Genomic DNA, 13,008 nt, shown 5'->3' on the forward strand with positions numbered 1-13,008 from the left:
GAAGGCAGAGGAGGCATTAGTAGCCCATTGTGGAGATGGAACACTTTCTCTTAGAAATGAATATTTGAGAATTGGTTCTAATGACCTAAGTTCTCAAAATACTGACAGTTTGTTAATAACTCCCTTATCAAAAGCTCACACTTTTAATTAATAATTTTCTCTCCCTTCCCTCAATCATTTTGGGTGGAGCCACCCTATCTGGTGCTAGTAACTCTGTATATTTAGTAGAGAAAGTTTACACAGTTTACACAACTCAGGTATCTAAAGTAAAGTCCTTTACCTTACTAAATTTTTTAGTGGTGTTCTCTATGTGCATTTTAAATGAAAGGTCAAGGAAAACGAAGGTCCAAATGGTCTGTGATTAAGCCACTGAGTCCTTCATATAGGTTCAGAGCATTAAACCCTGCCATGCAGCACTGACAGTGTATTTTGAGTCTTGATCTCCCCTGTTTCTTCTTCTGTTGCCTCAGTCTCAGGTGCCAAAAGAGAAGGCCAGCACAGCTCAGGTCTCCACCCCTGCCACAGCCAAGACAGGTCAAGGTCAGGGGGTGTTCTTTGGAAACACGTTTATCTGGGTGACTCTGTAACCAAATCTTGCAGACTAATGCTTTTACTTTGATGTGCAGTTTTAAAAAGAAACATTTGAGTGTCCTGATGGGCCGTAGAAGTCAGCCCTGTAATGAGCCTTCTCGTCTACTAACCTAAGCATTCTTGATGCTAGTTAGATGTCATTCATAATTGGAAACAAATGGTTTATCTTGGATCCTCAGTTTGTTCAAAGAACCTAAACGATATACCCAAAGTTATTAAATCAAGGATCCAGACTTGAGTAGCTCCCTGACCACATGTGGTCATTTGAACAATGCTGAGAGGTGCCCATATGGGCTTGTCAGCAGCTGGTTGGCAAACTCTAGTTTCCATTTCATGATACATTTCCTTTTACTCTAGCTTTCCAAAGTTTCCTCTCATTTTCTTCTGGATTTTTCTGTATGATATTTTTATTATCTTTTGCTGTAATGTTTATGAAGCACTTCTTTATGTATTTTCCAGTAAAACAAGTGTAAGGAATGCTCCCCCTTTACCTGCATTGCTGGACTTCCCGTGCATGTTGGATGCAAGTGTCTCACCAACACGAGTGTGTGTGTTGAGTTTACTCATTCCTGTGTGACTGTGCACGCCTGCTGAACATTCTCATGCTCTCATGCGTCATCTTACTAGCTTCAAAAAGACATCCTCATTCCTGGAGAGGCCCTCCACCAGCACTCCTAAGCCCAGTTATGGCATCTGCTTGATGTGGATGCAGTCATGGACTAAAAGGTGAACTCCAGCCACCCCATTTCCCCTTGCAAGAGTCCAGGTGGGGTCCAGTGCTCAGAGGCCCTCCCACAGAGGGCTCCCATGCTGGACAGGTGTGTGGAAGCCAAAGGTCAGAAATCACAGCCCGTCACCATTGAAACAGGTTTTGTGACAGGAAATTTTTCCTACGTTGTTGGACAGTCCAGCTATTTGAAAGTATTGTTGGGTAATTGAATTATCTCTGTGCCTTTGTTGCCCAGGGAGTCCGTTTTAGCCTTCCTAACATTGTCCTCTTTACCAACACCAACTGTTGCCTCCTTTTATGAATGTCCCAGATTTCTTACGTTTTAGTTTTATACAGTCGGAACTTCCCTCTGTAACTGTTTTGTTTGTTGTGTTTTTCTCCCACCCCCGTTTGTACCCCTTTTAGGCCAGGATGGAATCAGCGAATCGGCCCTACACTTCACTTATGCCCCCCGTGTCCCCACAGCCTAAGCTGGTCAGCCCCTATTCCGCCTCACCGCCTTCCGCCCCCCCTGCCCCCCCCGCCCCCTCCCCCGCCGCCGCCACCGCCGCCACCGCCGCCACCGCCGCCCCCCTTGCCCAGCCAGGCCGCCCCGTCCGCAGGCTCCGCGGCCTCCATGTTCGTCAAGTACAGCACTATAACCAGGCTGCAGAACGCTTCTCAGCATTCGGGGCCTATGTTCAAGCCTCCGCCGCCCTCCGCGCTGCAGTCTCTCTCCTCCACCCCACAGCAGGGCAAACCTCAGATACCGGTGCCCCCCAGTGGCGCTGTGCCTCCGCCCCCGCCCCCACCGCCGCCCCCCACCCCCGGCTCCGCTATGGCCCAGCTGAAGCCTGCGCCCTGCGGCCCGGGCCTCCCGCCCTTCAGCCCCCCAGCCCCGCTGCTAAAGACCCATCATGTCCAGCACGGTACCCCGCCGGTGCCCCCCACGCCCCCGCCACCTGCTCCCACGCCACCTCCTCCCCAAGCGCCCCCAAAGCCCCTTGTGACTGTACCCCCGCCGACTAGCGCCAAGACCGTGCCGCCCTTGGTGACACAAGCGGTGACCCCGACACCCCCGCCTCCAGCCCCCGCAGCCAAGAAGCAGCCGGCGGTTCCTGCTTCGCACATCCCGCCTTCTCCCGCCGCCCCTCCCGGGCCGGTCCCCCCGCCGACACTGCCCAAGCAGCAGAGCTTCTGTGTGAAACCGCCTCCCTCGCCGCTGTCCCCGGGGCCCTCGGTCGTGAAGCAGCTGGCCAGCCAGTTTCCCCCGCCTCCAACCCCTCCGCCGGGGGAGTCGCCGCCCCCGAAGGCCCCCTCAGCCAGCGCGGCCCCACAGTCCCCACCTGCTGTAAAGGCTAAGCCCAAGTGGCAGCCCAGCTCCATCCCCGCCCCCTCCCCGGACTTCCCTCCGCCCCCCCCTGAGAGCTGCCTCGTGTTCCCGCCGCCTCCTCCCCCTCCAGCCCCAGCCCCGCCACCGCCGCCAGCGACACCCACGGCCTCGCCTGGCCCCGACAGAAGTGCTTCTCCGGGCAAGAAGAGCGTCAAGACGTCCAGCCCCGGGGGGAAGAAACCTCCCCCGACCCCGCAGCGGAACTCCAGCATTAAGTCCAGCGCTTGCGCAGAGCACCCTGAGCCCAAGAGACCCTCAGTAGACAGTCTAGTCAGCAAGTTTGCCGCGCCAGCAGAGCCCTCCGGGTCTCCCAGCAAAGAGACCGCACCGCCTCCCGCAGCGCCCCCCAAGCCTGGAAAACTCAGTCTTTCTGGAGTTAACCTTCCCGGAGTGCTCCAGCCAGGCTGTGCGCCCGCAAAGGCGCCCCTTCCCAGCGGGCCCGGCAAGGACTCCGTGCTGGAATTTCCCTCTCCTCCATCAGATTCCGACTTCCCACCCCCTCCGCCCGAAATAGAGCTCCCACTGCCCCCCGTGGAGATCCCTGCAGTATTCTCGGGCAACACATCTCCCAAAGTGGCAGTTGTTAACCCGCAACCCCAGCCGTGGTCCAGGACGGCAGGGAGGAAGGCGCCCCCGCCCACACGGCCCAAACGGAATGACAGCACCCGCCTCACTCAAACAGAGATCCCCGAGCAGCCGGCGGCGGCGCCAACAGTGCCTCAAGTGCCCACCTCTCCCAAACCCAGCCTCAGCGTCCGGCCAGGGTTCCTAGCTGACCTCAACCGGACGCTGCAGCGCAAGTCCGTGACCCGGCACGGCTCGCTCTGCTCCTCGCGCGCGCCCAGGGCAGAGCCCACGGCCACCATGGACGACATGGCCCTGCCCCCTCCGCCCCCCGAACTGCTTTCCGACCAACAGAAAGCTGGTTACGGAGGCAGTCACATATCAGGCTATGCGACATTGCGGAGAGGACCCCCACCTGCTCCCCCCAAGAGAGACCAGAGCACCAAGCTCTCGAGAGACTGGTAGCTACCACAGAACTGCTGTTTCCTGGTCTCTATCAGTGCTAGAATCAGCTCACCTGATGGTCTGGAATTCAGGTGTTCAGAGCCTCCAGTATGTTGTTATTCAGGTAGTGCCCAAGATATGTGTGCGTGCGTGTGTGTACACACAGAGCTATGTAGTGTATGTATATATATGTATACATATATCTATGTGCATATGTGTGTGTGTATATATATATATATATGGCTGAGAGTGACTCTATTTATTCCTTTTCTCTCCTAAACTGAAAATGGTTTTGTGTCTTTCTGGTGGAAGAGGCATGGAAGGGGATGTGTGTCCTGTCCCTATGATTTATATTATGTGGGTTGGACCAAAAACTTCTAATGACTTAACTTCGAAGGTATTTTCTAAGTGTCCCGTGTGCGGCCCCTCTGTGCATGTTGTGTATTATATAATAAGGAATTGATGTATAATGTGCTGTTTCTCAGTTTGAGAAGACAACCAGAATGTTTGGTATCATATCTATGGGGTTTTTGTGTTTGTACTTTTCCCCAGTTGGCTGAAGTTAGAACTCCTTGACCCACACTTTATGACCATCCGTTAATCGGGCACTTCAAATCAGGAACAACTCTCCCTCTCTTCATCACAGGGGCAGATCGTGCAGCCTGGGGAAATTTGGCAGCCGCGCTCTGCACGTGGTTGTGCACAGGGAGTAAGCACCTGGTTTAACTAAACCATTCCGGTTGCACTGCCGCCATCGCGGCCACTTGTACTTAGATTGTGTTGTTGCAGGTAAGCTCTTTGCCACAATACATGGATTTGTACTATACTCGTGGATGGTTCTTTCTGTACTGCTGGAACCCTTTTCACGAGCTTTGTGAAGCTTTATCAAGTTCAGCTTCATGGTCCATGCTTTTTGATTGTAAGAAAATATCCAATACAATCCCCCTGGAATGCTCTGCCCCAGTATGTGTTTAGGTGACCAGTTATCTTCTTACAGTGTGTGCTTTAGGTAGATGTTGCTACTTGGTATCTATAGGCAGTTGCTGTATCAAATACACACATCATGTCCGGTACAGTGCATCATTACAAAATCACCTCTGAAAGTGTCTTGCTTGTATGTTGCTCTCTAGGAGGCCAGATGGTCAGAGAACAGAACTGGCACCTGTCCAGGTGCGATAATCAGGCTGTAAATGGATTGTAATGTGTAATACAAAGAATTTATTTACATATGGGACTATCACAGAGAGAGGGAAAAATAAATGCTGCTTTCATCAGTTTCATCCATAGCTACGGGAGCGCACGCGCTAGGATCCTTGCTTTGTGGTGGCCTGGCTGTGGAGGTCTGTGCAGGTATCAGGTGTCCCGATGGAGCAGGGTAGTCCAGGGACAGAAGTGATGTCACACACTGTGCACGTGCGATTGGGTAGCACCAGAGTGTTGCTCTAATGGTGCACTGTCCCTGTGTGCTTCACACACTTCTCATGCTTTGTTTCCTATGAATTTTCCTTGGTATGTGAGAGAAATGGGCCCTGTCTCATCAATTTAGGATACATTGACCATTGAAAATAAAATGCAGTCTCAGAGCTGCTCTTATGAGAATAAAAATCAGCCATCCCAGCAGTGATAAATGAGCACACCTTGTAGTGAAAGCCCCTGCCTGTGGTGAATGATTATCAGTGCACACTGCAAAAATATTTGACACTGCCCTATCAGAAAAAAGTGATGCTAATACAATGGGGTAAAGAGAGTAAATAATTCAAGAATAATCAAGTTTTGTACTGTCCACAAGCTATCCCTATAACCTGTTCTCCAAGTACTGCATCATCAAGAGAGGAAGTGGCACTGTCCAATGTCACACACATCCAGGATAGTGTTCAGTATTTTCCTTTGGCTATAGAGCAATAAGAATATGTGTTGTGCTCTTTTTTTTAAAGCCCTGGCTTTAAAAGATACTTCTGTATCTTTTCAACTGTTCTCAGAGTTCCCTGTGCTTGATATTGTTATGCTTATGAAGTGACCTTTAACACAACTGCCATCATTAGTTTAAGCATGCACAGCAATTTGGGTAACATTCGAGTACAGATTGTGAACGCTCCACTGTGACTACAGTGAAGTTATTTCCCATAATCCTCTGCCTGCAGCCTTACGGTCTAAGAATCACCATGTGAATCCAATGATATAAATATTCATCACTAGAGTTTTTTTTGTGGTGGTGGTGGTGGTGTTTTATATGAAGGTGGAAAACATCAACTTTCCTTGAGGGAAAAAATAACATGTCCTCAGACTTCCTTTACCCATAGTTTGAGCCCTAAGGTGCCATCTTTGTTAAGTGGGATATTTCCTGGGACTTCTTGTGTCGCTCCTAGTGAGAGCCACCCTGAACTGATGCTTCTAGTGCGTCCTCTTCCTGAAAGAGCATTCTTTAGAACACTAGGGACACACCAAAAAAAGCAGGGCCAGCCAGAGGAGAACTTGTCATTTTTACCCCAGTCTAGTGTCTTGTCTGAAACAGGCTGTTTTCCCTTTACATTCCTCCAAAGATAGAAAGGCTATTAATCAACTTTTCCTTTGTTATGTGTGAAACTGAATACAAAAAACCAAAACGATCCTTTTATTTCTAGTGTTTTATTTTTTAGTGGGTTTTTTAATTTTCTTAATTTGGACTTTTGTTGGGACATAGTTTTGTGGGGTTTTTTTTTTCCCTTTTTCTGAGACTTCGCTGTTACTTGTGTAGATGTTTTTTCTCTGGTGTGTTCATGGAAAACACCTACTGCCAGATGACACTGGCACTGTGCCTTCTTTCACTGCCTTCTGCCCCACAGCTCTAACCCAGCACAGCTTCTTCAGGTCAGAGAAAGAATCTGGACAGCTGACTTGGCTGTACTGTTCTGAACAGCATCCACGGGCTCTTCCCATGAGGGCAGTGTGAACAGGCGCCCATTAGAGCTAGTGACTTGCTTAACTAGTGATGCCCTTAACTTTTACTGTAGATACTTTCGAAATTAGATCCACTATGCTTCAAGTTTAGGCACTAATTCTGAAGACAACAGAGCCTATCCTCTGTTAACAAAACAACTTACACCAGGTTTATAGGTAATAATATAAATGTTAGACTATTCTGTATTGAAATTGAATGGCTTGGCTTTTACTACTCAGATAAATATATTTACTTTCCTTAGCTGCTGTAATTCTCACCTGGGAAAAGTAACTATTCTTAAGGCTTTCATAGATACCCACTTAACTATAAACTTAATTTTTTTTAACTTCTGAGAACTCTTTAAATGAGAAACTCTTAAAAATGAGAACTCTTTAAAATAAGACCGCTCACTGACTCTTGTTACAGGAAATGATTACACTAGAGAATTTTAAATAAGTAATGTAGACGTGATGGTATTTTACAGTCCCTTCAAATAAAGGTGTTCCTGCCAACCAATGCATATTCTGCTACAGGCTGTGAACAGACTTAGAAGTCCCCTCTCTGTGTAGTTTACTGGCCACTGAAAGCAATGCAGACTTCATCAAGAAAGTTTAAACAAAACTGGAGGATCATGAATAATTCCAGTACAGTGACAACTCTAAGATCAAAACTGCTAATAAGCGTATGTCAAGGTTGTGAGGTTATAAATTAGCCTGAAAAAATTTTCAGGTAATGGTATGGATTGGTTTGACTAGCAGGCCACCAACAGAACCCTTTGTCACTTTTTTTTCCTCAGCTAAGAACAATTTTATGTTACAGATACAAGGTGATTGTAAAGAAGTAAAAAAAACCTTTTCCTACTTTTATACGTTATTACCTTACTTTTTCATATACCTTAAAACTGATGCAATCTCAGATTTTATTCAAGTTTAGACCAATTAAACATGTAGAGGTATAATGACTGGCCTGAAATAGGTATAATAATGTGGATTTAAACACGATGAAAGGATGTCTATTTCTAAAAATCACCTTAAGTTCCAAGAACTTGCGGCACTTTGAATTTTTATATACTTTCTGTCATTCATATAAAGCAGGTTACCCTAACCCTGTAGGAATATGTGACCCCTTACAAAGCTGAGATTTGATCCACAGAAATACAGAATTAAATATCCTATCATCTTTTCAAATTGTTTTCCTTTAAAAATTTAAACAGAAGAACATTTGTACAACTTTACCAGTCTTATCCTTCAAACAAATGCTTAGTTCTTACTGTATCCTTGAAAGGCATATATATGTAAAAGAAATCTGAAATTTAGTTGTAAAATAAACCTATTAAATAAAAATAAGCAAAATATACTTGATAAAAACTTAAAGAAAAAATCTAACAACTGGTTTGCTCTCTGATGTTGAAGGACTAACCCATTTAGAGAAGATGGTGTCTGCTATAATCCCCAGTGCCTTGCTCTTTTAGAGAACTAGCATTAAAAACAAACCCAACGAGCAATCTTTGAGGTGCTAATGAGAAAGAACTTGAGTGTTTCTGGTTTGCACAGAAAGAGAAAAAGTGACTGTCTCACAGGAGATGATTTCATCTACCTAAATGGGGTCTGGCCACTTTCTACCAAAGACATTTAGAGGAGTGAGTCGAGTCAGGGTGGTGAGTGCTACATACTTAAAGGATGACTAAAGTTCAGAAGTGAACAGGTTGGTTAAGGATGGCTATAAAACCCGAGCTCATAACTGTTGAAGCCTCAACCTCTTTCTTCTTAGACATGCAGCACTTAAAGAAAAAAAATCTTCGCATTTTGGAAACTGTCCATTGTTTGTTAAGTTTATTGTGACCTAATACCAAAAACTGCCATTTTTCATGATTGCCATATCCTATATTTTTTTCTCTACTGCTTGTAAATAATCCCTCCTAGAAAATAAGCATTAACTGGAATGTTTCAAGTGATTTTGCTTAATTTTATCAGCCACTAGTGAACTCCTCTTATGGTATGTTATTTAAAATATCATTAGCTTGTGTTAAATGTAAAAACACTGTTTACTGATTTAAAAGGAAAATTGCACATTATTACTGAACTGGGATTGCTTCCTCTCTTCCCTTTCTTTAAAAAATGGAGTCAAGGCTTATGCTGACATCTAGGCTGTGGCAGCTTTGCCATAAATAAAATGTAGGAATATAGTTTTTTAAAGCATGAAAAGGCAGAAGGGACCCGCATCATTAAGTACCCAATAGAGGACATTATTCAAATGATTATGCACAGCTTGATAAAGATGAAGTTGCAATTTTTCTTTCAGCTTTGCTGCTCTCTTCTCTGCTTAAATGTATGCCCTCATTTCATTATGTGCCTTGCTCCCTGACTGTACAGACCGATATATATAGATATATATGAGAGAGAGATTCAGTACTACTGCTGATGTTTTTATTCTACTGCTGGATTAAGTTATTTTCCAAGTTATTCTTGCCAGTTACTGTCAGCAAACTATTGTAATGGCTTAGGACAGTAGTCATACAGTCAGTGTGAATTTGTTTTTCAGTTACATGTTTTCATTATGTCAGCTTACCCAGACCTTAATAAAAAGAATACACAGATTTCATTAAAACATGGGGACTTGACTGTTTGTGGACTGGCCTGAAGAACCTGTTTTGGTTTGATATTGGGGCACCCAAAACAAGCTGTGTGATGACACGTGTGCAGGTGCATAAACTACAATTGATGTGATTAAAGGTTAAAGAATGGGGAGCTTGGGCATCACAACTGGACTATTATGACAAGTGTATTCTAAAGTATTTGCAAATCACTTTATCACTTACCGAACTAGGGCAAAAAAAATAGCTCCCTTTTTTATGTTAGAAGAGTTACACGTGTCTGGGAGAAAGATATCAGAAGAACCTCAAGTTCACTTAGAGCAAAAATGGGGATGGAAAATTACTGGGGGAGAAAAGCTCAAAACACTTAAAAAGCTTTTAATAAAAACTAATAGTTTAAAGCAATAGGGAAGGATTCTCTCCAACACACTTAAGAGGTTCACAAGAAACTTGGATATACTTTGTAGGGTTTTATTTAGGTCAAGTTCTTAGTACACAGCAACAATTAATTCCAAATACAGTTTCAAAATTAAAAAGTGAATGTCCCCTCACTCATCTGGAGGTGGTTTAATGGCACACACAAGAAACATTACTGGCAACAGACGGCTCGGCTCCCTGAAGTTTTCCTGCATAACTTTTACTCATATCACCAACCCGCCCTTTGGGAGCTTAAAAGTACAACTGGCCAGATCACAAATTGTTTACATTCTTTTTCGTAAACCATTTTGTTAAGAAAAAAGGAAGCATGGACACAAAATATGATAAAAACTGCTTTTACATAGAATTCTGAAGTTGCAAAAGACGTTTCCATTTTAATGTGAAAATAAGCTTTTTTTTTTTTTTTTTTTTACAAAACAAGATATTTAGCAAGGATCATTTATACACAGCTAGGCCCTGTCTTTTTTCTTTTTTTTGAGAAGCTCAAAATTCTTAAGAAATAGGAACAAAAATCTCCATAAACTAAACTTCAGGTAAAGAGCTCAATGCCTGTTTTAGAGGCTCTCTCAAATAAGGCTGTTCCTATGCCTACCAGTGCTGAAATATGTTTGCTATGTAGTACTGAGTGTAGTTTTAAAAGGGTTATAATTATTATTTTCACTAACGAAGGTTGTACTTAATACACTCCTTTAAGCAGTTTGAATACTCCTATGGTATATCAAAACATAGCATATCTTCTCAAGTATCTTCCTGAAGACATCGAGTTCTTCATTTTTAAAGAAACAGCACATTCAATTAAGACAGTTACACAAAGAACATCAGGCATTTAGTCAGGAACTCTGCTGTTACTAACAAGCTGTTGTCTGAAATGAAACATCTAACCTCTTCAGCAAAATGAATGAAAATTTTTAAAATCTTACCAAGGTCTAAAATTCTATGACTCTAAGTAAATCGTGTGTGGGAAATCATCACCTTAACACCAATCAGGAGTTCCTGGTCAAAGCAATGCAGACATGAACGGATGGGAAGTGATTCAGATCCCCATTCTTTTTGAGACCTGGCAGTCAGCTGCCAATCCCTCCATCTAACCCTTTCCAAAGGGAAAGGCGGCCTTCATGACATACCATGCTCTCTCCACAGAGGAGAAAAGATAGCAAAAGAACAGTTCTTAATGCAGAAAGGTCACCTGCTAAAAGAAAATTAGCACGAAAGGATAAAAGCAGACACCATTTTTGATCCCTCCCAAACAGAAAAATCTTAAGTAATCAATGTGAGTGCATTAAGGAGCACAGCTGTATTACAGACATCACTGTAAAGCCGCATAAAACACTCTAGCCGGATAATAAACAGCCACAGGAGGGGTAAAGAAAGGGAGGGATGAAAATGTCTCAACTAGTGGCTTGGAACACAGCCCTGGCCAGCCCTAAGATGGGAATAGCAGGTGCCCTGAGGGGGGCAGAAAGCAAGCAGCCAAAAGATGGAAAATACTGAACAAGACATCTTAAAAGATCCATTATTTAGTCCAAACACAGCACGCTGAATCTCTCAGGTATAGATTTTGACACAATGTCACTCTTGGTTGTCATTTTATTGCCCTGGCCATAAGGTCAATGACAGTAAGAAGGTGGATTTTCATTCATATTCCCATGGCCTTTCAAACAGTAATAGGAAAAAAAATTCCCCTTGCTCATTAGATTCCCCCTATCCTGATAAATTAATTTTAGACATGGACCATCTTTGCCACAATTATTATGTAGCAGATAAGGTTTCTGCATTCACTTGGAATTCCTACTACCAACTATCTTGTAATTTATAAAAAGATAAATGGGGGAAACTTACAAGAAAACAACTATCCTCACAGACAATTAATAGCATGCAATCTATGAAATATTACATACATTAAAAGTCTCCAATTACTGTAGGCCTGGCCCATCATTACACTGTGTCCTTCTAAGACAATATGTAGAATTCAAAACTGTACAAAAATTTTAAATATGCAGAAAATCCAACACGTCTTGTTTTTAAAACAAAAAAAAACCCCTACACACACATTAGAACTAAATAATGTAGAAAAAAATTGGCTGATCCACGGACACCCTGTGGCACATCTTCAGTATGAAGGAATCACCAGTGTCTTCTGCACTCCCCAGTCCGGCAGGGCTTCAACAGGAAGGCTGACCAACCACCAACTTTTTGCGTGGTTGTCTTCTCTGCTTCTGGATGTGTAAGTTGTGGGAATTGTTTGTTGTGTTTCAAAATACCCTCTGCCTTATTAATGCACTACGCTATTTAAATAAATAATTGGAACTTTTCATTTCAAAGCAGTTTCCCCAGCTATACACCAACACCAAGAAGAGTTTAGCCTACCCAAGTATAGTCTTGGTTGGGTCCATAATGAAGCTAAAGGCTCAGAGGACATTCAGCGCCATTCCTTTGAAGGAAAACCAACTAAAGGATGCCCAGATGACCCAAGAGAGCACGGTGTGGGAAGTACCCTGGGGGCAAGTTAATGAAAGCTAAGCTCAAAGTGTCAGAAATCTCAAAGCAAAACAGCTAATTTGCAACATGTGGGGGGGAAAACCTGCAATTTTAAAACAAAAGAAGTCAAGGGAATCTCTGAATGTCAGTCAAACAGTGATGAAGATTTGTGCTAAGATGAGATTCACAAGTAGAATATTAACCTCTGTCTACACCATAATTCCCTCACACACAACTACATTTGTTCATTTTTCAAATCAAGTTCTGTCTGCACTGTCAGTCATGTTCAAGGCCTACATTTGAAATATATGCAGCTATTACCTCTCCCTTTTCACCCGACACAGGGAATTTACCTGGCAAAGCTCTCTTCTGGCCCAATCAATGGTGCTGAGAACCTGCAGCAGCTCTGGGCCCACGAACAGGCTGGCCACCACAGTATTCACCTGCTGAGCAGCAAGCCTGCCTGAATTTTTTCAGTTCTCTTATACTGATTACAGAAGTGGTGATTAAAGCCATCTGCCTTACAAACTCCACTAAATTGGAAGCTGTAATTGTCCAGATGGGGAAAAATTTACTTTATCATTGTTTCTCTCAAAGTTATATTAATTTTTATGCATGTAGGGGTAAGTATGTGGCTTTATAATATGACTTATCCTGCTATTCTTAGTCTGAGATGTAACATTCAGATTCTAAGAGCAGCTACTTCAAAGGCCAATTACACAAAAAGAGAGTATTTATTTACCTGTTGTAGAATTAAGTGACTAAAACAACTCAGCAATAGCTAACAACACTGGCCATTAACGATGTTCCAACAGCCCAGTAGCAAGACTTTTATTCCCAGTGACTGTCAGGAGACTTGAAAATAACTACTATTTTGAAAT

General features: G+C 43.7%; 1 protein-coding gene across 1 annotated transcript in view; it reads left to right on the forward strand.

Annotated features, from left to right (window-relative positions):
- RAPH1 (Ras association (RalGDS/AF-6) and pleckstrin homology domains 1) overlaps positions 1 to 4,527 on the forward strand; it is a 95,083-nt gene extending 90,556 nt beyond the window's left edge. The window contains 2 exon segments of the mRNA XM_037009222.2: positions 1,727 to 1,825; positions 1,827 to 4,527. Of these exon segments, the coding sequence (XP_036865117.2) occupies positions 1,727 to 1,825; positions 1,827 to 3,722 (1,995 nt within the window). The 3' untranslated portion in view covers positions 3,723 to 4,527.
- The last annotated feature ends 8,481 nt before the right edge of the window (positions 4,528 to 13,008 follow it).

Source organism: Manis javanica, chromosome 12 (genome assembly GCF_040802235.1).
Source record: "Manis javanica isolate MJ-LG chromosome 12, MJ_LKY, whole genome shotgun sequence".
NCBI classification, from domain to species: Eukaryota; Metazoa; Chordata; class Mammalia; order Pholidota; family Manidae; genus Manis; species Manis javanica.